General features: G+C 39.5%; 1 protein-coding gene across 3 annotated transcripts; it reads left to right on the top strand.

The window, feature by feature from the left end:
* The first annotated feature begins 1,737 nt into the window (after positions 1 to 1,737).
* Positions 1,738 to 9,268, top strand: MMAA (metabolism of cobalamin associated A). Of its 3 annotated transcripts, none has more exons than XM_062602868.1 (7): positions 1,738 to 1,844; positions 2,998 to 3,470; positions 4,539 to 4,661; positions 6,027 to 6,197; positions 6,493 to 6,578; positions 7,159 to 7,308; positions 8,913 to 9,268. In XM_062602868.1, exons 2-7 carry the CDS (start codon positions 3,053 to 3,055, stop codon positions 9,198 to 9,200), a joined length of 1,236 nt encoding a protein of 411 aa, XP_062458852.1. In that variant the 5' UTR covers positions 1,738 to 1,844; positions 2,998 to 3,052; the 3' UTR covers positions 9,201 to 9,268. The 3 variants fall into 3 exon arrangements, with proteins under 3 accessions (XP_062458852.1, XP_062458851.1, XP_062458850.1); XM_062602867.1 differs by lacking the exon at positions 1,738 to 1,844 and adding an exon at positions 1,898 to 2,040; XM_062602866.1 differs by lacking the exon at positions 1,738 to 1,844 and having other exon boundaries at positions 2,847 to 3,470.
* Positions 9,269 to 25,347: the final 16,079 nt, after the last annotated feature.

Here is a 25,347-nt window from a genome sequence, read left to right as displayed (position 1 = left end):
GTCTTGAAAATGATTCTTGTAGGAAGACTACTCTAAAACACCTACATGCTTGTGCACAGTCATATCAGATTGGTAGTGCAACTGATGAACTGTATAAAATAGCAGAAGTTTTGTTCTTAATTGCTGAATGCACAATTTAATCTCATTCCTATTATTCCAGTCCACAAGATTATCATAGACAGAGAACTGAACAATCCATTGTCCTCTTCAGCACTGACAAAATGTGCAATTTTATGTACACATTCATCTAGTTCTTGTGATAAGGTCAATGACAAAAGTATTCAAGATGAAAGCATACAAAATGGAATAAAATGCAGGATCAATGATCTGTGATGAAATCATAGCAAATGCAGTTTTTTCTTGGTGGTGCTGTTATTAAAATAGCAGGGATGTGCTACCTAGGTTTATGTGCAGCATTTGAATCGTGGAACCTGGGAAAACTTATTTAAGGAAGAGATGATAGTGATACATGCTAACTCTGAAGAATAAAGATCTGGTTAAACAAAAAGAGTTACATAAGGCTGTTTTGAAAGGAGGATCCTTGTCTCTTTCTGCTGCGGTTTCATCAGATGCTGATAGGACACAAAATTGCAGAGCTGAGAAGCTCTGAAGAGCAGATTGTTCAATTCTCTGTCTATGATAATCGTGTGGATCAGAATAATAGGAATGAGAATAAATCATGCATTCAGCAGTTAGGAACAAAACTTTTGTGATTTTATACAGTCCACCAGTTGCACTGCTGATCTGATAGGACTGTGAATAAGTCTGATGCATTCTAGAAAAGTGCTAGTATCACTGTAAGGTTCAGCAGCCAGTTATGTGCATTCCTATTTACTGGAAATAAACACATGTACAAAAGTGGTGGTAGGGTGACTAGAGAAATAACAACAACAACAACAAAAATCAACATTCCACGAAAGGAATTTTTAAAATTCAGGTTTGTTTAACTTAGCAAAATGAAAACTGAAGTGTGATTTAATAAACATATTTGGAGGTTGGGTTTAAGCATTTCTTCCACCTTCCTGCAACGTGAAATGAAATCAGGGAATAGTAAATTGTCATGCACAAATTTAAAGTGGGTATTTTTAAGATTTCAGACCAGGAGCAAAATGATCATTTGCAACATCCTTCCTCATAAGGACAGGTCAAATAAACTGGTATTCTACTGGCACATAAGTTTGTGTACTCATGCAATGATCAGATTTGAGTTTGAAGTGTACCTCCAAAGAGAGGTATTTGGTTGTCACTGTTGTGTTCCTATAGTGTTTTTGATCTTTAGCATTCCTTAAAAGTTTATTTTTGCCCTGACTGGGTTTATTAGCTGCTTTCTGAGATAGCCAAGGTGTTGGATTAGGGTTTAGGGTCACCCTTTGAGACTAAACTGAGGTTTCAGCAGAGTTTGATGTGGAAGGACTTGCTTAGGGCATGCTGCAACATTGGGCACTGTCTCCTGTACAGAGTAGGGGGTGTGTCTCTCTCAACATCCAATTTATGTCAGTCAGCCGCTGACATTCTGCCTTGGTACAAGCTATCAAGCAGGTGGCTCTCTGGTCCCACAGTACCCTCCGTTCTGACTGAAGGCGCATCCCTGGAGGCAGGGAGGGTGAAGGACATGCTCCTGACATCAGGAAGGCTGTCCCGCCGGACCCCGTTGCGGGGCGCGGGATCCGTCAGCCTCTAGCGAGGAGCCGCCTCACGGCCACAGCAACACAAAGCGCGCCCTGGCAGGGCAGCCTCAGCGCAGGCAGCCAGCATGGCAGCGGCGGAGGGAGTTCCTTTCTCTGTGCGAGCGCGGTTCCGGCTCACCGGGAGGACGTCACTTCCCCGGGGCGGGGCGGCAGCCGGTAGGTGCCCGCGGGGGGTCTCTGAGAGGCAGGACGGTGTTGAGGTTTCCTTAGCGGTTTCCTCGGGTGAGGAGGACCGTCCCGCACCCGCCCCGTGTCCCCAGGGGATTCGGAGAGGAACTTTGTGAGACAGCGGTCCGCTACCCTGCGGAGGGCCTCTGAGTAGGCCGAGCGACAGGGGTTCAGCGGTGCTGAGGTACATCAGGGCAGGCCCAGCGAGAGCGGTGGCGGTGCCTGGTGTGCTGCATTGTGGCGGGCATCTGGCAGGTTTCAGCCGCGAAGATACTCAGGGGGCTGGAGCACCTCTCCTGTGAAGACAGGCTGAGAGAGCTGCTGGGGTTGTTCAGCCTGGAGAAGAGAAGGCTTCGGGAAGACCTTAGAGCAGCTCCAGTGCCTAAAGGGGCCAACAAGAAAGCTGGAAAAGGACGTTTTACATGGGCGTGTAGTGACAGGAGAAGGTTAGATGGCTTTAAACTGGAAGAGGGGATATTTAGGTTAGACATTAGGAAGAAATTCTTTACTATGAGGGCGCTGAGACACTGGCACGGGTTGCCCAGAGAAGCTGTGGCTGCCCCATCCCTGACAGTGTTCAAGGCCAGGCTGGATGGGGCTTTGAGCAACCTGGTCTAGTGGAAGGTGTCCCTGCCCGTGGCAGGGTGTTGGAACAGGATGATCTTTAAGGTCCCTTCCAACCCAAACCATTCTGTGATCTTTTGTTCTTGTGTATTGCATGTCTTTTTAATTATTTTTCTGGAAATAAGGTGCAAAAAGCTCGTCTTGTGTAATTGTTTTAAAGCTTTTGCAGCAGCAAAAGTAAGATATACAGTAATTTCAGTAAGCATAAGAGTTGGCTTGGTTGGCTTGTACATGTTTTTTTAAGGTACTGTGTGCTTTTAGAGGCTGTCTTGTTTAAGAGTGCTTTTTATTTATCTGCTTGCTTATAAAAATAATTTCTTAAGTATGATAAATTCTATACAGGATTTGAAAACTTATTTTTGTTCTGTATTTTCAATAGAAAGAGGGAACTATCTTATCTTGTTTAAAACAGTAAGTACAGATAAAATAAAAGTGGATGACTGCCTGTGTACACATGTTTCATTTGAGTTTTTCTAAGTGCTTTGAAGGAAGTAAAAATGTGCTTCTTTCTGTTTAGGGTGTCTACAAACAGAATTGAACTGGTATCTCTGGTACTTTTAATTCCAAACAAGATGAAGATCCCATCTTTGCTGCTGAGATTCCCTCGTTGTTTCTCTAGAAGAGCTTACTTCCCGAACTTTCATTTCACTTCCAGAGTGGATTTCCTGTGCATTGAATCTCTTACGCCAGCACAGCACTATCAAACAAAATGGCTATCTTCGTCAAACAGTTTGAGGAGAGAGCTGAGTCAGCAGGTGGCCCCTAACCAGCAAGTAGAGGAACTTTCTGATGGAGAACAAAGACTTGTAGACAGACTTTACAGTGGACTAATCCAGGGTCATAGAGCCTGTTTAGCAGAATCCATTACACTTGTAGAATCAACTCAGAGCAGGAAGAAGAAAATAGCACAGGTGCTCCTTCAGAAGGTATTATCCTACCACAGGGAACAAGAAAAGTTAAATCAAGGAAAGCCACTTGCCTTTAGAGTGGGTTAGTCCTTTTACATCTGTCTGGTAGTTGCTTTGGTGGGATTAGAGTCCTCACGTTTCATTATCACTATTGTTCTTTAAGCATCATGGTCTGTAGTCTTGGATTGTTGGCTTCTGGTTGTTTGTAACCAATCTAGATCGCTTCAGCTGTCCAGTAGAATTATGGACTGAGCTGGGACATGCTTTTGAAAAGCTCTGTAAATTACCTTTGCTTCTTGGGGGGATGTTATTTGCCTTATTCTTTATAACTATTACAAACTGATATATTAGGTAGTTATCAGATAGATACAGCTGTTATATACACTTAGTGCAGGATGTATTTCAGCAGACCTGGCCTTTACCTGAAGAAGGTGTTTTCTCGAATACTTCCTGAATCCCTGTTTCAGTCTACAGAAGGAAAAACATGTTCCTTCCTGTTTTATAGCCTTACTTTAAAGCAGCTTGCTTTACAGCTGAGGAGTCTTGAATCTGGTTCTCTTGCAAACTATAAAATACTTTGCCCTTGCAAAGAGATGGGTGACTGAATTATACCGTGGCCAGTTGTCATCTCTTCTGTGTGTGCAAAGGTAGTAAGAGCAAGAAATTGGGCATGGGAGTGAGAAGTCATGGGAGTGAGTGGTCATAATCTTGTTTTGCATGCTTTGACATGCAAGTAAGTTCCCTCATGTTTTGAAATAACAGCTCTTCAGGGTAAGGGCTTTTGCTTTTAGAGTGCTTCTTTTAGAAACAGTAAAAATTGCTACTTAGGATAAGATGTTTTTGAAGTTCAGAAGGAAAGATCAATATAAATAAACTTACTTGGAGGGGAGGAAGGATAGCCAAAAACTGGAATGTTATGTTGGTATGGGTAGGATGAGAGGTGGTGAAGTGAGTATTGCTATGTTGCGAGGACCAAGGTAATGTATTTCAAGTCAAATTACAACTGCTTAGTTGTGGTGTAGTGTCCATTTACCTTTGTTGTGATACTGTGTTAAAGTATGAATTGTTATCAACTTAGATGTTGTTTTTGTGTGATGTATTTATTTGATTAACAAAATGTTTTTTTTTTCTTTCTAATATAATTATTTAGGGTTATCTGGTCCCCCTGGTGCTGGGAAATCGACTTTCATAGAATGCTTTGGGAAGATGCTTACGGAAAGAAAATACAAAGTGTCTGTGCTGGCTGTAGACCCTTCCTCTAGTACAAGTGGTGGTGAGTGTGAACTAAAGCTTGTGCCAGGTTTCTAATATCTTTTCAACTATAGGAGTCTCTCTTTGGGTCAAATGGAGGGAAATTTTGGGCCTTTAAAAGTAAAATATTAAAAATGTTGGATCAAGTTTTCTTTTTTTCCCCATGTGATATGAAATTGCGAAATGTGTATTGTTATCCTATTTTGTCTGGGTTCCTCTCTTCCAGTCTCCAAATGTTGCCTTTACAACTTCTGGTCTAAAACTTTAGATAGCCATGGTTTTCTTTCTCTAGCTGCATTTATATATCTATTTTCCCATGAATGGAGGAGTAGAAGGGCACTCATTTCTGCTTGAATTTCAGCAGTGGCAATGCTGATCCCTGTGCAGGAAGCATGTGCTAATTTAAAACTAGTTAGAGGACGCTACAATCCAGACATGTCGATTAGGGTGGATTTTAGAACATTCATTAGTTCTTCTCAATAAGCATTTTTGGATTTCTGTTGACTCTACGTTTCTAAGTCTCCTGTGCAGTATCATTGACCATTTGTCTGACTTGTACAGTTACTTTTTTTTTTTCTAAATATACAATTCTTCAAAGTTGTGTGACTGTAATCTGTCACTCTTAAATAAAAAATTGTAGGGAAATTATAGGCTAAACATGCCTTAATTAATGGTCTCTCTGACATAAATAATAAAGCCTTGATTTTGATCTTTTTCTAATGGGCAGCTGCTTGGAAACATCATTCCTTTTTCCAGCTTCTCCACTGTTACAGAAGATGCTGTAACATTTATGAATTAAAAAAAAAGCCTTCAGCATTGCAGTGACCTGTAGCTGAGGCAATGTTCTTGAATGTGTACAGTCAAGATGCACTTTGGAATAGCAAAATATGATAGCAAAACTGCGCCAATTCAAAGAATTGAGCATCTCTCTTCTTTTGGAATGTGCATCATACGTGGAGATCTCACTGAATCCCATTTAAAGTTTGGATGAATAGAAGGAAGGCAGGGATGCATGTCAGCCTTCTTAAAAACATAACTACATCATCAAGACATATCAGAATCATAAGGTAGACACTTGTCCCTTTGGAGAGAAACAGCAAAGATGGCCTGCTGTGTATAGACCTCAAAAAGCCTTTCAGGTTCATTCTGACCTAGAATAAATTCTTCGTATTTAATAGCAGCAAGGACTGCTAGCACCCTTCCAGCACCCTTCTGCTAGCAGGCAGTAACTTCGTAGTCCTCAACAAAGTCTTGAGCAACTATTACTGGGATATTATTTGACTGACTTTGTCCAAGAGATCAGTCTCTTCTCATTTACTGGGGGATGGAGAGGTGAAAGTTTAGCTGTCTTGTGCTTTTTAAAATTATTCAATGTTACATGTTTAAGGTTCTCTCTTGGGTGATAAAACACGAATGACTGAGCTGTCAAGAGACATGAATGCATACATCAGACCATCTCCAACCAGAGGAACTCTCGGAGGTGTAACAAGGACCACAAATGAAGCCATTCTGCTGTGTGAAGGAGGTGGCTACAATGTTGTTCTTGTAGAAACAGTAGGTATGTGTTTAGGGTTTCAATTAGCCTGTTGTGATCTCTAAAGAAGGTGTGTTACTAGATGTGTACTTCCATCCTTGATTTTGCTCATGCTTTTGTACATGATAACTAGTTGAAAATTAATGCCCGTTCTGTCAATTTTCTAGTCCTGTATGTTTTATAAAAATTGTTGTTTCCTGTTGTCTCTGTTTTGTTAGTGGGATTTGTTCGTGGTGCAGTACTGGGATCTGTCATGGTTACTGTCATTAATGTGACTGAAAGCTTGGAATAAATGGTGAACTCTGGATTTAATTTTTAGGTGTGGGACAGTCAGAATTTGCTGTGGCTGATATGGTTGATATGTTTATATTGCTGCTACCACCTGCAGGTGGAGATGAATTACAGGTACTTTTCAGTTGCTCTTATTTATGTATTGCCAGGGACTAGAAAGAGAAACTTAAACCCAGAATGTATCTGCGCAGAAAGTCCATAGCCAATAGTGTTCTGTAAGTTACACTGCAACTACTGAAGTCTTTTCAGTGTTTTACCAAGTTTCACAGTTAGGATCTGATATCAGCCCCTGATTTTGGAAGTATTAGGCTGTAAAATTACGATACTCTGACTTATTTTGGCATATTTACTAGTTATATATTGGAGGGTGGCTTTGTAGTGCAGGAAAACAGAAATCAGTATAAATAGGTTTTCAAACTTGGTCATGTTTTGGTTAAACTAAAGTCTCTACCTGTGAAATAGGTTATCCTGTAAACTCCAATATCCATGTCTAGGGTTCTTGTGTCAAAGTAGAGTAATAACTAGTAACAGCAGAGGCCATTGGTGCTACTCTTGCATGACTAGCTCATACACGTATAAAAAAGTCAGTAAGAGCCACTAGAAAGAAATAAAGCATTTTGACATGCTTTTTGTGATAAATTAGCATGTCACAGTCCTTCTGGGTATTCATGATTTCTCTCCATGTTGCATTTAGGGTATCAAACGAGGTATAATTGAGATGGCAGATCTAGTTGCTATAAATAAAGCCGATGGTGATTTAGTTGTGCCTGCACGGAGAATACAAGCTGAGTATGTTAGTGCTATGAAGCTGCTTCGCAGACGTTCAAAGGTTTGGAGACCAAAGGTTTGTGTACTTTGTTATGGTTTATGTGGGATTTTGGGTGTGGTTTTGTTTTGTATGATGGTGGTGGGTTGTTTGTTCCCCTCTTTCCTCCCCACCCCCCTCCCAGTGCTGAATGAGTTAGGGCTGTTGTCCTCTCATCTAGCTATACTAGTCTCCCTGGGCTCTTTGATCAAAATTTCAGTTCTGTTGTTTACACCATGCTAGAGTTGATTGCTGCTGTTTCTGTTTCACCTCTGGTCTCAGGGTACACTATATGAAACACTGTTCAAAGCCAGTCCTGCTCCCTATGATTTATGTCCTGAGCTACACTCTCAGCACCAGCAGACCTACTGGTAACATCATAGTGGTACAAGCTTGTCTTGCTTTTTATAAACTGTACATATCTTAAAATGTCCCATAAGCTATTTCTCCCTCTTTTATAACTCTGAAGCTTATGATTATTTTTGTTCTTTCATGTGTTCATGTGCTTTCTTTATTGCTTTAATTTTATTTTTTTATTATTTCACACATAATGAAAGTTTTGGGACAAAGACCTCATCTACTTGTGTATGCAGTGTCTAGATTATTGGGATTATCATCCTGTGGGCCTTTAGCTTTAATGCAGTATTCAGTCTATCAAAAGGTTATGGTAAAGTATAGAGGAAAAGATTCAGTACTAATATTTAGTCTGTGTATATAAAATAAGCACACACATACTCTCTCACTCCTTTTATTTAGACGTGTGTGTATAAAGGACCCTTTATAGACAGGGTGTATATATATATATGCTTATACACATACCCTACCCTGGTATTAAAATTGACCTATTGAATTAAGTTTAAATCAGCAGGGCTGCTTGAAGGCTAGTCATCATTTTGTAATTTTTATTTCTAGATCTGAGGAGAGCTTACGTGATAAATGTGGGCCAAAATAACTGTTTGAGACAAGTGAATTAAACAGGTTATCAGAAATTTCTTTCAGTGATTGCAGTGTCTGAAAACTGAAAGAAAGAAAATATTGATATGTAGGGTCTGTATGCTATCCATTAGATTGGGGAAAGAGAGAGAGACGCTTTAAACAAAAACAACAACAAAAACACCGCGCCACAAACAAAAACCCCCAAACCTAACTATTCCATTTAAAGGATCATGTTGGATGTCTGAAATATTTTTGGCAGAATAAATTCCTAGTATTGAATGCATATGCAAAACCCAGAACATAGTCTGAATACATCCTTTCTGGAATAGTTTAAGTGCAAAAGACTAGCTGCCAGGAAATATCTACCAGAATACGTAATTAAGTCTACATTGAAGTAAAACAGCACCACTATAACTTTTAGCTAAAGAACTGTTTAAAAATATTCTTACTCACTATACAAGCAGTTGAACAAGGCCTGTTTACCCCAAATGCTGCAAATTTTGGGGTCCCCTGACAGTTGGTAGAATTCCAACTCTGAGACCTTTAAAAAAAGTAAGCAGCACAAAGCTGCTTATAGCTTCATGGAGGGTACTGAAGTAAGCTTGACCTATGCATTTCTTAGTTTTCATACAATCATACTTGCTGCAGTAATTGAAACCTCAAACCCAGTAGTTACTTGCCTTTAAAAATTCTTCTGAATCGAACAGGTAATGCGCATCTCTGCCAAAACTGGAGAAGGTATCTCAGATATGTGGGATAAAATGACAGAATTCCGTGACCTCACACTCACAAGTGGTGAATTGATTGCCAAACGACGGAAGCAGCAGAAAGTGTGGATGTGGAATCTCATCCAAGAAAATATGTTGGAACATTTCCGGAGTCACTTGGCAGTCAAGGATAAGATTCCACTTCTAGAAGAAAAAGTTCTTCGTGGTGTCTTGTCACCTGGGCTGGCAGCTGACCTGCTGCTGAAAGCATTCAAAGATAGTCTCTAAGCATTATATTCTACTTTGTTCTTATTAAGTGCTTTATGTAAACATGAACATTAAATACAGTTTTTGTATGTGTGGATTCAAATGTTTTACTACAGCAGACATTAATAGAATACCTATCCAGTACTCTGCAAGAAAAATACTCTAGGATTTTGTACGTACGACAACCATGACAAATCCAGTCACTACAGACTTATTGAAAAAAAATGCATTTTAAAGTCTAATTTGTACACACCATAGACCCACTGATCGAACATCTCTGCCCATGTCAAAATGTGATTTGGGGAGGGTGAGAGAGAAAGGTTTGTGGAGGTGCAGAGTTTTGTTTCAATTATGTGACCATCTTAGAGCAGCTGACACAGCAGCTCTCCATTCTAATACAGCATCAGCTGTTGCCAATGTGTATTGCTTTTTCTTTCCTCACTTTGAGTGACAGCAAGAACATTGGACACCCTGGCAGCACCTGACCACAGTTTTAGTTTGAAATAAATCGTATGCATATAAATAGCATATAGTGGTGTTCGGTCCCTGTTTGGAAACTATAGTTTATAATATATAAACTATAGTTTATAGTATAAAAACTAAAGGAGAAGGGAATTTTAACAATCTCAGTTTCTAAATAGATGTTGCAATACAAAAGCAAAATTTAGTTAGACTTTTTTAAAATGCAGACATCAGATGGAAAAATGTAACCCATGATGTTTTAATAGCAAATGTCTTTATCTCTAGTAATAATGGTTTGAGGTTTTCCGATCTCAATTTCTTGTGGTTCATACAGAATGCCCTGTTGTGTTTGGGTTTTTTTTCCCCACTCTCTTGTAGAATACATGGGTGCTTATACCCAAAAGTACCTTTCTGTTATTTGTTCTTTATTTCCTTTGCAAACAAATCTGGAGGAAGCATTTTCCTGATCCATGACCTAAAAAGCAGAGCTCATCTGGTATCTACTATATATGAAGGATAAAGTGGAAAAATGCTCCTTTTCGGAGACTTGACAGAAACCCAGTGAAATAGGAGGTTTTGTGAGTCTATTGTTGCTTACATAAATTGACTTAAAATACTGGAAGTGATAATTCTTAGGAAATTTTGATTTTCTGAACACAAGTTATGGTGTCTTTAATTTTTATTTTAGCTCAGTTTCACCTGTTTGGCTTCTGAAGAAGCACAAGCCACACAGAGTTTTGAGTTCTGGCAGCCTATGTCTGAATACTTCAGACAATTTCAGGATAGCAATGAATTCATTTACTTAGATCTTTTTTTTTTTTCTTCATTTTTTTTCCCCAAGATTATTTTCTTTTCCTTCCTTTTATCTGAACTGTAATAATGTGTTCCAACTATACTTACTTTCTCCTGGGAGACCTGTGTGCTTCAGAATTTTGATTCCTGTGTAGGTATAATTTATAGGTATAATTTTTACGGAAAAATGAGTGATTGTTGAAAACAGGATTTTGTTTCCTTTGGTTTGTCAAAGTGGCACAAATTAATGCAAAAGAAACCTCCATCCTTGATGCTAGCGTTTTGGTTGTTTTTCCCATTGTATGATGGTGTCTTGCATAATTTTCCATATATTTTTACTCTAAAGATTATGTTTTACTCTAAAGACCCTTATACTGAAGTATGACCCGAAAGTAAAGAGCAAACTGCAGGACAAAGTGAAAATAGTTTGTACTTAAAAGCAATGATCCCCATGTATATTTGCAGAGCAATACTAACAAAGAAGCATTGTGGTGTTTTGTGGGACATACAGTCAAGGCATTTCTTTGTTAAGAAAGTTTGCACTGGTGTAGTTGGTGTTGGTGAATTTCACCACATGAATTGTCAGAACTTCAGTGCTCTGACCCCATATTTCTATTTATTCAACTTTTCATCCCAAATGAGTAATCTGGGATCACTGCAATCAGTTACATAGAAGTATTTGAAGGATTATAAGGGGTGGCAGAAGCATAGTGACTTTGTTACGACTGTCCCGAGTATTGTTGTGGAATTAAAATACATCACTTATAGTTTCTTTTCTATCTAAACAGCCTATATTGTGTATGACAGAAAGTTCCCCAAACTGAAAACAATGTCTTCTCTTCTTTCAGCTTTAAATATTAGATGTATTTTTATGGTACCTAGAAGAAATGGCAGTCAGGTGGAAAATGAATTAGTGAGAGCAGCAGCATTTTAACTGGTGAGTTCTCAAGTTTTTGTAGTCCATTTGTTTCAGGTGATAGTTTTTGAGGTGACCTCATTTGTGCTTACCTGTTACATCACTTATTATTGTCATTACTTTTGCCAGGGACTGCTGTTTTCCTTGTCTGCTGTATGTGAGCTGTCAAGAAAGTAAAGTAGAACCTGCAGCTTTGTTTAAATGACAGCTGCTCAAACAGAATATGTTTTAGCACTTCCTCAGTATTTGTTTTCTGGACACAGATCTTTTGACCCACTCAAGCTATGGGCCATCATTATTTTGTCCTTTTGTTGCTTCTGTTAAAGTATCATTAATTTACTAATGTACTCTTAGCAGAAGACAGTACAATGGCTTAAGCAAGTTCTACTCTTCATGCAACTGCATTTTTTTCCTAAAGTAGAACATTAAATGAGAATTAGATTTGCCTTCTTTATGTCTTCATTTGTGCCTCATGCTTCAGTGGACAGAGAAATACCCTTATACTGAAAAGGGTCTTTGGAAATGATAGGTTAGATAAGGGTCCCTGCTCCCTTTTTCAGCGATTCCCCTGAAAAAAATTGTATTGTGCAAACTATGAACTGTCTCACGTAAGAGAATCACGTTGTTTTATAGGTTCTAAAATATTTATGTGATATGTTTTAGAGTCAACTGCTGTTCAGTTAATTGTGTAGTTTTGTGTATGTGCTCACAGGCTAGAGAAATGCATTGTCTTCAGCAGGACTGCGTAGCTTTAGATGGTAGGCTACAGTTTAGTAAACAATTCAGTATTTCCCAACATAGGGAAGAGCATTTCCAGCTCATCATTTCTAACTGTGGATTAAGTGGGGTAAAATGCATGAAAACATTGTCATTCAAGTAAACAGGCTTTTGAGAAAGGATAGTAAACAAATCCATTGAGCAGGATGTTGACATATTCTTAGTTTCTAGAGTTGTTAAGTTGCTCCCATGTTAACAAAACCACAGCTACTACAGAACAGTATGAGCAAATTGTGTAACTGTATAAGAAAATGATAGCAAGATTAAGTTAGTAGTTAGAGGCATGATACAGTAAGTCAAATTGATATGGGAGGTAAGGATCAAACAGTTCAGATACACAAACTCATGTCCTATGAAGTCTTGCAGCTGTATGTAAGTGTGAAACTTTTCCCCAGGTCCTTGTGTAATAGATGTTGCTGGTGTTTCACAGCTGGAAAAACAAGTGTGATGAGATGAGGTGATTTACCCAGGACTCTGAAACAGGTCAGCAGAGTATAAGGGTTACAGTCCAGTCATCTATTTTGAGCCCCATGTATATTTACAGCCATGTTACTTAAGGTTGAAAAAATGCTCTTAGCAAGTTCATGCTCTCAGTGTGACTTACTCCTTTCATATTTAATCTCTCTGTTTTCAGTGACGGGACCAAGTGACCCTTCTTGACTACTGTTCTGTTGTAATGTCCTGCTTTAAGTAATAGAAGAGTTTTACTTGATCTCTGATCTGCCCTTGTCTTTTGTAAATGCTTCCTGTTCTTGCATGCTTGTTCAGTCTTTATGTTCCTTCACATATATTGTTTCTTTCTTTGTGAAATCTGCAGTGTATTGGCTGTTTGTGGGTCTTGTGATTTTTGGAGATGGGGATTGAGCAAAGGTGAATGATACAAATGAACTTTTTTTTAACCTTTTGCATTTATCTTCCTAACGTTTTCTTTCTTAAAATAATGTGGTAAGATTCAGTTATTGACTTGCTGTGTACTGGTGTAAACACATTTATTTCCTCTTTACTTTTTCTTACTCAGAGCGCTCTATTGCTCCCCCCTTGGATGCACAGTCAACAAGCAGCACTATCCATGAGTTAAAATGAGAAACAGTTTTACAGAATTTAGTGCTTCTGTAACTATTCCTGCTGACTATTCTAAATCAGATATCATTTGAAGAATGAATGAACAGAAGTTGATGAAACAGGTATTTAAAGAAAAATTAGTGTGTTCCCCTGGAACTTATGATTTGACAGTCAACAGTAACTAATTAACAGCATGTATACTCTTCCAAAAACTAGTTCAACTAGTCCATGGTCATATTGCTTACAGTTTATTTAAAAATACACCACCACCACCACCCTCCCATGGTAGGACATTAACAAAATTTGTGCGTTGAGAATAGAAATTTCAAAACTAAAAACTCCTCCGCAATTACAGTACATATTTAGAATGGAAATATGATAGACATAGTCTGTTCCCTGCTGCCATACTGAAGTATGGCTCAGCTGGTGAGCAAACAAGGAAGAGAAGCTAACATTCATGATAGTCTGTGGAGAAAGTACATTATGGAGCAGAAAGAAGAATGTCTTTTTCCTCTTTTTTTCTCCCATGGGAGCATAGGAATTGTCTTTAGACAATTCACTGGCAAGCTGCAGAAATTGTTGTGATCCACAGTGTTTGCTCTCTGAGGTTTACAAAAATGATAAATTCTGTTCCCTTTTCTGTCTCTTGGGTTTGTATGTTGCATGGGACTAGTCTAATGCAGACACTTGTCCTTTGGAACCAGGTGGTTTTCTTTTAATTGTGCTCTTAAGTGGGGAAAAGCTAGAAGTCCTTGTAGTTTGTGTAAATGATTGTTTGCTTTTAACAAAGTCATCAAAAGCTTCACATTACAGAGTGTATAATGAGATTCCTGTATTTTTCCTTCAGATACTATGGCGAAGTGATTTCCTCCTATATGTTATTTACTATGTCTCCTGGTAGAGTAGTATAAAAAAGCTACACAGCTTTTAATTTGCTCAAATATTCATAAAGTTATTTAGGGATTAATGATATTTTTGCTTTGTTTCTTCTATTGCAAGTGACTATTATCACCTAAAGATTATAACCGATATAGTTTATAATCCAAAGACAATTATAACTTGAGATGATTGAGCTGACCTGCACTGTGGCAGACTGCAGTGGCTGGGGATGCATAATGTATGTTAATGAGAAGATGCTCTCATTGACCATGTGACTTGTAGCATTACAAAGTCACACTGCTAAAGGTTTCTCTCAGCACTGAATCTGTGACACAAGGATCCTGTTTGTAGTTTTCTAATTGAAACCAGTGGAAGGGGAGAGTAACATTTTTTTATGACTTGTTGCTTAGCAGCACTGATCAGCAGAAGTACAACTTTTTTTCCTTTTCCTGTAACCTTGGTGAACCCAGGCTTGGACAGAGCTCACTAGCAGACAGGGATTTCTGAAGTCATGCATAACTGTTGTTTGGTATCTCTTAGCAGCATCTGAGGAAACTGTCTCTTCTTGACCTCTGTTACCTTTGCCCTTTAGTCTTCTTTCTCTCTTGCATCAAGTCTTAGAAGAAAATAGACATCCTAAGAAGGTGTGAAGGATGAGAAGTTTAGAGAGAAGCCAGCTGTGCTAAGACGTATCCTGCTGCTTACTGGGAAAAGGAGCCAAGGTGGTTCCCAGATTGTGATGTCAGACCCTCCTCTCATGGCAGGAGAAACAGACTTCAGTCATCACAGTAAGGACCATTTTTATTTAGAGAAGCTTCCCCAGTATTTTTTGAGTAGGAAAAATAATCTGGAGAGGAAAGGGAAATCAGGGCACTAAGAATTTCCTGGTTTATATCTTTTAGGAGAGATTTCACAAACTGAACTAGAAAGGATATTGAATGTGTTTGAAAATTATTAGGGATCTGCATTGAATGTAGATACAAAGACAATTGTCTCCCTCCAGTCCCTCCCTTTTTTTAATCTGATCAAATCTGTCAGAACCTGTAAAATAAGCACAAAGAGGAAGTTGGCTATTTTGCCTTGCTTCTAAACTGTAAATTGTCTGACTGGACAAAGGATCTTTAGTGACATCACAAACTGCAACAATTAATGTGCTTTATCATGTCAGAAGGTCAGACTTGGACCTTTGACTGTTACTCAGATTCTTGTCTTTTACTTCTAGATCTAAGTAAGAAATCTCAGTATTTATGTACTTTTTCTGCCAAAAAAATTTAAGATCATGAGACATCTGTAAGCTTGTGGACATTATGTGGAAAATAATGCCTTGTCAGTCTGCTGGTGTTCTTTCCTCCCTCTCACCTCCTCTACTGACTTCTCTCACCTATCCACACTTCAGGAGTCATTGGCAGCTGTTAACAGCAGTACAGGTCAACATCATATTAAAAGGTCAGTATGTGTTTCACAGGCCTGTTACACTCTGGTGTCCCTTCTCTTCTGAAGTTCAAAGGGAAACTGCCATTTGGCTATCGTGGTCTCTTAAAATTCATGGAGAGGACTAATACTGTTGTTATTGCACAGTTGAGGTGAGATAGTCATTTCCACAAGAAACTGTTTTCTGTCCGATGTGTCATGTGAAAAGCACGGCAAGTGTATGGTATCTGGCACAGCTCAATAAACAGCAAACTGGAATGTGAATTATATTGCAAATATTGCTACCAATTATTTTTTTGTTAATTGCACAAGTCTTAACAAAGTGATCTGCGTGGAAATCCTGACAACTGTCTGAGACTAAGAGGAATGACTTTCCATGCACTTGCTTTTTTTTTTTTGAGCTGTGAATACAGTTTGTCTCTCTGCAGTGAACAACAGCTGCTAATATTCATTATCTGCAGGACTCAAAACAAGTAACTGAAGTCACATTCTGAACTTCTAATTTACAGGAGGAGGAGGGAACTTAGGTCAAAATCAAGGAGCTGCTAAAACAGTTTCAGTAAAAGCAAAAAACTATTGTTGTTTGCAAGTGTTGTGATGCAGAATACATGACTGGTTCTTTGTGCACTGGCACTAGAACTGAATAGATTTAAAAAATTAACATTTCATATTTCAGATAATTAAAAGTGTTATCCTTTACCTTTTCTTTTAGCTGTCCGTTAGAATGTGGCATTCTCTTAGAAGCAAGAAAGTGTCTTTACTGTGAGATTCTTTAATGTTGGCATCTGCAACAATGGGGCAAACCATGGCCACTGTATAGCACTAGCACAACTTTAGTTGTGCTCTAAGCCTCTGAATGTTCTATTTCTGTAACAAGATTAATCAGTTGTTCTGAATTATGATGTGTTGAATAAGCAAGTCCCAGTTTCATACTTGCAGGATGTATATGGCTTTCAGTTTAGCTGCAGACACTGCTCCACACACCAATTTCCACAGCAAACAATTCCTTGCTGTGCACTTGCTCAGACTAGAAACACTCTAATTTCTCCATAGCCTGACATAAGGAAAGGATGGCATTGGAGCATGTGCCTAAGTGGGATTGAACAGGGCTCTGAGAATACAGATCGCCCGAGTTCTGTCCCATTAGGTGAGTCAGTTTTCCATTTTTTGGGGTAGTAAATTTCATACGCAACAAGACAGGAAATTTCAGAGCGAAACTGGAATAATTAAATAATCTTGTTTGGTCCACTGCCAACTCTTTCATCTTAGAAAACAGTGCTCTGGAGACATGCACAGGTCCTGTAAATGAAAGTAGTCTGGGTAGCCCTCGTCTAACATTCTGAACTTGTATCCATTCATGAGAATCTTAAGTGCAAGGATGTTTCTGTGGGACAGTTTGAATTGTTTTGATTTTGTAAGTTCTTTTCTTTATTGGCTGCTGCTTAAGGTTAAGGTTGGATTAAGTGGATCCTCAGGTTAGTGTGGCATTTTTCATGTAGGTTGCATCATCAAATGACCATAAAAGATTTTTGGAAGCAAGACTTGTATAACTGTTCAGAAAGACAAATAATTTTACACTGAAAAGCTGAAATAGAGATTCAGATATTGCACAAGCTGGATGGAATTAAGGCTATTCTTTTTTAATTTTTTCGTTTCTAAATTTAAAAGCCGTAACATTTTCTGTGCTTAATCTAGAGTGTAGCAAACCACTTTGTTTACATACCAAGAAATTGCAACAGATAGAATCAAATTGCTACAAATGACACAGGTAAATCTGTTTATCCTGAAAATTATTCCTCATCCAGCTTCTCAGTAACTTCATTTTCTACCTGATACTTGATAAAACAGCGACAGTGATTCACAGAGAAAACAATGGCTTAGAAAGTGTTCTGACGACGCTGCTGGAAGGGCAGCGAATGTCCTTCCTTCCTTCTCAGTTGCAGTACTCAGAGAGAGCCCTTAGATGGTGCCGTACCGCAGCGCTCAGCTCTTCAGAGCTCTGCTTAGTGTCCCACAGGGGTGGCTCTTCCACGGGGTCAAACTACTGAAGGATGCTTTTATAAACGGGTGAAAGGCTTCCTTAGCAGCTGCCAGATCTCTTCACCCACTGATCTGGGGCTACTGCTGAAATTTAAACTTTTTCAGTGAAGTTGTTGAGTAAAAGAAAATAAATTCCAAAATGTTGCAGGAATAAGTTGTAGGAGCAAAAGTGATCATCAGGGCCCATGTATTCACATTAGGGTGTTTCACAGAGTCAAAGCTTTCTGTCCAGGAGAAGAAATGTTTTCGTGTCCTCTCCCCTCCCGTTTCCTAAGTGTTATACCCAACCACTTGCTAAGTGATGGATGTTCCTGTCCTTTATTTTCTGCATATAGAATCATAGAATATTTTGAGTTGGAAGGAACCTTAGAGATCATCCAGTTCCAACCCCCTCCCATGGGCAGGGACACCTTCCACTAGACCAGGCTGCTCCAAGCCCTGTCCAACCTGGCCTTGAACACTGCCAGGGATGGGGCAGCCACAGCTTCTCTGAGCAAGACTCTTCCAGTGCCTTACCCACTCTCACAGTAAATCCATAAATTAATTTGTGGATCCATAGGTCTGAAATTTGCCATAGCTCAATCTGGAGAACATGGATAAGCTGTCTCAAGGCACTGTTAATTAAGATCTGTAGATGCAATCTGTCAGTAGAGACATACTAAATATTAAATTCAAACATAGATTTCAGTAACTGCTATAATTTAATTCTTATAAAACTTGAATCATGTCATACTTAAATATCTTTGTCAATAATATTGCTGTCTAGCTATCTATCTCTTAAACAAAGTGCTTTTAAATAATAGCTAAAGAGGTTTTGAGGGCATTTGAGAATCATCATGATGGAAGAATAGAGCTCACCCTGGGAACTTCCTCACACAAACATGGGTGTGGTCTTGTGGCTTTCAGGTTAAATATTCCATGCCATGAAACTCACTTTCTTTATGAAGAACTGGGGATGCAGATTCAGGAATTTTGAGTTGTGATGTCAATTACAAAGGAATTGAAATGGAATTTCCTTCAGCAGGATGGGTCTCAAGCCACAAAATAAGTTTTGTTTGGAAGCTGTTGGTGAAATTATGAAAGGGAGTTATGAGACAACGCTCAAATACTGTATGTTTATCTAGCCTTTGGTTTTGTAGCAAGGCAGGAGAAAAGTGAAATGTTGAAACTAAACTGATCTCTATCTCTTGCAAAAGAGGTGACTGCTTTTTTTTCAAGGTTGAGAGTATAGCCTTCCTATGATTTTACTGTGTGCTTATACATGTTCCTGTGGTTTGTAAATGGATTAGATTGTTTCCCACCTTTTACCACAATTTGTGGAGGTTCAGCCTGGGAATTTTCCACCAAAGCAAATTAAATAATTCATGTTTTCAGAATGACTTCATTTAGTCATGACTTCTATTTATTTAGGGAGAGGGAGGGAAAGAGCTGCTGTTGTTGCAGTCTCTGCTGTATTTTTTTAATCTCTCTAACTTCCTATAACCCAACTATTTTTTTTTTTTTTTGACATTTGAAATGTACCAGACTGCATAAACTGAGTATCCACTGTGCATTCTGCTTGTCACAGTAGTTTTCATCCTATGGTCTCTGCATGCTGTTACTTTAGGTGTATCCTTTGCCATTATGTGAATTAACATTACCTGAAATTCTGCTGGCATGTAGGTGAGGAAAAGTATTGGGCCTTTCTTTCTGGTGGGTTGAGAAACTCTGTAGTTGAAGTTGTGGTTGACAAGTTAAATGTTACTAGGTGGTGACTTGTAGCCTAAAGCTAGTGGCTGTAAGTTCTCACCTGTAGCTCTGCACAATGTGTTCTTCCAGCTGCATTTCTGCTGTGTTAAAATCCTTAAGCAGCTGCAGCAATGTGTCAAACTGATATGGCATTTTGCATCTTCAGAGCTCTGTTCATTCTGCTGAAATACTTGAGCTGAGTAAAGCACTCCACTGAGCTGAGAGGTGTTACCGTAACTTTACAGAAAACGAAACAACCCGTGAGAGGTTAAAGCGACTTTCCCTCGCCACGCAGCAAGTCAGTGGTGGAGCTGGAATTACAGCTCAGGAGGTTCCTGGCTCGTGCTGCGGAGAAAGGTCATTTCCCAGAATAGTACAGAAGGTTCCCGTTTGTTATTGATAATAGGGCAACAAAGGACTCTAGATGTATTAATAGTCACTGTAAATGTCCTGAATAATACATAATTAGCAACCTTGCAAAACTGGCTACACTGTGTTTTTCTGGGGCAGTACCACTTCCATAGTTTTGTCTACTGTACTCTTGAGAGGTGTTTTTGTTTTGGCTGTACTAACAGAACTTTATTTAAAGTAAATAGGCACGTTTACAACCTAGGTATAAATAGCATCCCCATTAACAGTCACATTAAACTGCATCTTCAACTCACCTTTCAGATAAGTACAGCTCCTCTAGTGCCATCAGTACGTTTGTGGGCCTGTGGGCAGCAGCCAGGCACTGTCTATCTAGGGAGAATATAGAGGTGATAAAGGATTTTGGTGGCAACATTTTCCCTGTACTGTGTAAGGTGGAGACAGCACTAGCATGCTTGGGCAGTGTAGGAACTGAAGTGTAAGCATAGGAGCCCACAGAGGTGCTGGATTTGGTGTTGCTCTTCAGGCCTTCCAGGGAGGAAGGCAAATCCCATCCCCACCTAGTGGGACAGGGGAGAGGATACTTTAGTGAAGGGGTTTTCATTAAGGTTAGGTCCCATTCTATTCCTCAGATGTGCCCAGGGCTGGGTTTTCTGGTAGATTTTGCTGGATCTTGTAGATATTTTTAAATCTACCTTTTATAAAATGTTGTTGATTCCCCTTTGAACTTACTGGCTTCAACAGTGTACTTACTGAAGGTTGCTGTTTCTTGTTTTTAATCTGCATGAGTTATTTGAACTGCTGGGTTACTTAGCAAATTCAGAATAGTCACTGAGTAGTAAGTGTGAAGCTTGAGTTTATTTTTTTACTGAGCATCTAGAGCTATGCATCTGCAATTGAAAGAAGAATAAAATGGTATTTTCTCATAGCCAAGTCTGAAAAATGGCAGTGAATAATGGTGGGAAGCACACCATTCTCAAAACAAACCAGTTATTGAATCAATTTACCCTGTTTTGGTTTGAGTTTGGGTGAAGAGTTTCCAAACAGGCAAACACTCAGGATGGGGAAAAGTGTAAACCAAAAGTATAACTAAAGTGAAGAAACCAGAGCTCTACATGCATACAGAAATGAGAAGGGTGCTGTTTTCTCATCTTTATATCTGTGGACACACATGTTTGAATTAACAAAGCAGTAAGAGCTTCATGTGCTGCATTTGCTTTTTTAATGCTTGTTGGTTGAAGTAATTGGATCTATTGTTGTGGGCACTGGGAATACCAGCTTGGCTCTTATGGTCACTGGCTTGTGAACATGACCTTCTGGAGGTCAAAACACTGGAAAGTTTGCTCTGTTTAATTTTCAGAGGTATCAGTCATAATAGTTATTGCTTTGAAAAAACAATGTAGATGTTCCCTGCTTTATCTAACTTGTCCTATTTACTGAATTGTGGTGTGGTAGGTTTTTTTTGTGGTTTGTTTTTACTAATTCATCTCTTTAACTGTTTTCAAGTAGATTCAGATTTTGAGTTTTTTTTTTTTTGTTTTGTTTAGTTGGTTTTAAAACACACTTGAGTTTTCACAACTAAAGTTGGTTAAATAACTGATCAGAGATTGAGCTGTAAATGTTAGTCAGTGGTTTTGAGTGGTTTTGATCAGGCTTCTTGCTTTCATTCTTCCTGGCAATCAAATGAACCAGGCACAGTCAAACAGTCCCACATAGGAAAAGCAGTGTACTTTCAGTGGAAGAAAAAAACCCTCTTGTGATTGATGCCAAATGATTCATGGTAAATGCTGATGGCTATAAAATTTCAGCATTAAGTATATCTGCTTTCCCTACTAAGGAACACCCAAGTAAAATGTCCTACAAAAAAGAGACAAATGATCTCTGAAGAGAGTCTCTCAGTTTAGGCTCCTGGTCTCACCGTTTGAGCAGTGCAAAGCTTGAGTCCTTATGGCAGAAAGGGAGGTTTCAAGGTCTGTGTGGTTTGTGATTTCTGGCATCAGATGGCTTAGTGATTCCTCTTGGTATGAATACTTTCCAAGAGCTAGGGGAGTTGCTGTCAGTCCTTAACTTTCCTCCTAGAAACCTGTCAAAACACATAGTATTTTAACACCAAGAATGACATGAAACAACCCCTAGGTTTTGTAATCCATCACCAGATCTGCTGCAATTACAGCAAATCATTCACGGCACAGGTGACTGGATTGCCTCCTGTAAGGTTTACATTCGTGGATGGTTCAGATTGGGCTAGTTGTACTTCCTCAGACCTTCTTTATCTCTCCCTGAAAAACAGGTACAGCTACCATGTTGCATCTGTCAAAGATTCAGTTTGAGCTGACTTGAATGTTTTTTGTTCTTGCACCACACTGCTTCTTAAAAATGCTCACATTACCAGCTGAAACCTTTATCTGTTATAGTGCTGTTTGGAATCTGTGTTTAGACTTACTCTGTCTAGGTAGTAGTGATTTTTTTTCTGGAACTAGAAGAGTTTAGACCTCTTTAAACTTGGACTCCTATTTACTACAGATTTGAGTTTTTATGTCTTGCTAGAGAGCCTTATTTTTTTCTCTGCTGCTCTGTGGCTTGGTCAGGGCAAGCAGCATGCTGTATATCTCCTGCACTTGTTTGGAATTGATGCAGTGCGCTGTGTGTTGTACTCAGATTTACAGCTAAGGTAAAAAGAACAGCCACTTGTTACCATCTTCCTCCCCCCCCCCCCCCCCCAATATGTCAAACTGCTCTATGCTCCTTCAGAAGCGTATTGAACTACTCAGAACCAGTGAAAATGTGCTAAAGAAAATGGCAAGCAGAGTCCTTAATCAATTGCCTCAGGTCTCATTTCCTTCTGGTTTCTGCATTTCTGACTAGTTTTTACCAGGGCTTTTCACTGCTTTGTGATGGGCAAAAACTAAGGATACAAGAAGTTTTGCAGCTGGAGGAGAGAAGATGCAGTGCTGGCAAGATAGGACTCCCAGCTATTGTGTAAATAACTTCAAGAGCATAACTTCTTTTACAAGAGGCTTGCTTGGGGTTAAGTAGTTCAAGGCATTGCTCTTGGTCAGGAAACCTGGATTTCAACAGGTTTCCGCTAGCCCCAACAAATTCATTTGGATCTTCTCTGCCTCCTCCCCTTATTTTTCTTTGATATCTTTTATTTACATGGTTTGGCCTTGCTAAAACTATCCATCCTTCAAGCTTTCCACCTGCTCATATTTTAAGATTCTCATGAAGGTGTATTTCTGCAATATTTCCTGCAGTGAACAGCACTGTGTACTGTTCCCCTTTTCCCTACTTCTTTCTGCAGATGGAAAGCTGCTAGAGCTGGTGTGAAATTCACACTCTTTTTAATTATTAAGAGCTAAATCCCACTTTTGCAAAGCTGTTCTCTCTCATCTCCTTCCACACAGTACCTTTACATCACTGTCTTGTTACTTATTTGTCAAAGGCTAAGAAATCTCTCCCTAGCCTGAAAGGCAGGTTCAATCTTCATAGTAAGAGACACCTGACAGATGCAGCTCACTTCACCAGTGCTGGATGTGATAAGTGTAAAGGCATTGTTCAGTTGGAGTTAGAAAAGGATCCACACTATAGCCCCTCACCCCAAATTGACCATTTTGCTTCAAAAGATGTTGAACTTCTGTCATGCATCTGAGTGGCTGGTGTCACAGCATGAAGTCTTTATTTGTAGATGTGTATAAATAAAAATCAATCTTCCTCTACAAACTGTCAAACTGTATTTCCCAAAAGCTGGAGGATCTGCAGTCCATTAACTCTGAGTGAGCCTGAGTTTCTAGAAAGAGCACATTTTGTTCAGAAAGACTTGTTTGTTTTCATTTGGCTGCTGACATGGGCTGTCTGCAGTTTCTTTATGGAAGAAAAGAAAAGAGAAAATACTTTTAAAGTGTTAAAAAAAGTCACTGCACTGTGGTATTTAGTGTGTTTGCATTATTTCATATTTTGAGTAAAAGAAATCTTGTGTAGTTGAGGGCACATACAATATAGTGGCAGCACAGACAAAATAAGGTGTACAGTCTGGGCATAAGGGTAGACAATTACTTAAGTAAGGTGTTAATCTTCTGACCTCTTTTATGCAAGGAAGAGGGTAGATCACTGGAAGCATGTTCCCTGAGCAGCTGGTATGGCTGTCTGCTGTTCACCTTTCCAGGACGTGGGTTTGAATTATGCTGTACTGTTTGATCATAAACAGGAAAAAGAACCATATTTTGAACTGGAAGTACCTCAAGGGTAACTACCATGTCTTATTTTTGCTTCAGGGCCAGGCTGTGAACCATAGTGAATGCATTTCCTAGTTAGGCTGCATGAATCTATCTTCTGACACCTCTCATGTCTAAAATAACTTGCAGCCTCTGTCAGAGCACAGCCATATTGAGCTAGCTGGTGAGAAAGTGTTGGGTTCAGGTCCTCCTAAAGCTCTTTGATTAGCGCCTCAAATGTCTGCCTCTCCGTTCCTGGAGAGTCTTATTGCCTGTCTCAGGTATTACCACCTGAGTCTTGGGTCCTCCCTTTAATAACCTGACAACTGGATGGGGTCTGGCACATACTGGATTGTCCATTATTAAGAGAAACTGCTTCTCAAGGACACCACAAGAAGATACACCAGTATGGACAAATGGATGGTATGTGGACAGGCTGCTGTCCTGTCTTGGTCTGTCTGCCTAGTGTCCCAGGTTGCCTGCTGGAGTTGAAAAGGGTGAGGCTTTCTTCTCTGCTGTTTCAGCACACTTAACTGCTGTCTCTGGCCTCTGCCTGTTGGTGGGAAGTTTCTCTGTGTTCTCACACCTTCCTGGGAGATCCTTCAAAAACCTTTGAATAGGTGGGAGGGAATCTTTCCTTGAAGGTAGCTTTCTTCATTGGCTATCCTATTCATTGCCAGGAAGGAAAGGGGAGGCAAGGCCACCATCAGATTTCAAGTTGAATGCTCCATTGGGATGGCATAAGATTTCAGATTTTGCTTGACTGACAATATTAATTGCATTATTGGATGTTGCAGGTGCTTTTCCCATTTACGTTAACAGGAAAGAAGTCTTCAGAAAGTCCCCTTGCATTGTTTGGCCTGTGACAAGAAGATTTGAGGGACTGAGCAGTCTTATGGTAGAAGCAGCATAATTAATTTGAGTTTGTTAAGACACTGTAACTTGTTACAACAAGCGGGCCAGCCTCTTCAAGAACAGAGCAAAAGGAGACAAGGTACGTGCACTTCCGCAACTACTGATGGGGTGGAAGTTCTTTGGCTTACAGTGTTTGCACAGTAAATTCAATGTCAACATACGTACAGGCAGCAGATCTCAGAGGACTTTAAGGTAAGTAGCCTTTCGTTTTGAGGTTTCTACAAAAAGCTGCTTTCTTTGAGTTTTGGGCCTGTCACAATCTGGCAGATGAGTTGGGAGGAGGTAATCCCTGGTTGTTTGGCAGTGCCAAGAGCGCTTTGAACCTTGCAAGCTTTTGGCAGCCGGAGGACACTCATGCTAGAGACTTCAGAGTCCTGGCCAGTCTGTGGCTGCCAGTGACAGTTTTTGGTGATGTACATTATTTGCTTTCAGTTCCTCTCTTAGTGTAGCCCATGAAGCTAAAAAAGTCCTATGGAAAACAATTTTCCTGAGCTATACAGAATACCACCCCACCCATTTTGTTTTGGCTCCCTAAACATGGGAGATTCTTAGGTGAAGTCTCTAGCACCAGATAAGAGCCTGGATC

This window comes from Pezoporus occidentalis, unplaced genomic scaffold, assembly GCF_034315485.1.
Source record: "Pezoporus occidentalis ecotype Australia unplaced genomic scaffold, CSIRO_AGI_Poc_V1 ctg79, whole genome shotgun sequence".
NCBI lineage: Eukaryota > Metazoa > Chordata > Aves > Psittaciformes > Psittacidae > Pezoporus > Pezoporus occidentalis.
Note: the sequence above shows the minus strand (reverse complement) of the source record. Positions and strands in the feature narration are given on the sequence as shown.

Coding starts and splice junctions, on each gene's coding strand:
- MMAA (XM_062602866.1), top strand. CDS start 2,978: ATGTGCTTCTTTCTGTTTAGGGTGTCTACAAACAGAATTGAACTGGTA. Junction 3,471..4,538: donor GCCACTTGCCTTTAGAGTGG/GTTAGTCCTTTT, acceptor ATAATTATTTAG/GGTTATCTGGTCCCCCTGGT. Junction 6,198..6,492: donor TGTTCTTGTAGAAACAGTAG/GTATGTGTTTAG, acceptor TTTAATTTTTAG/GTGTGGGACAGTCAGAATTT.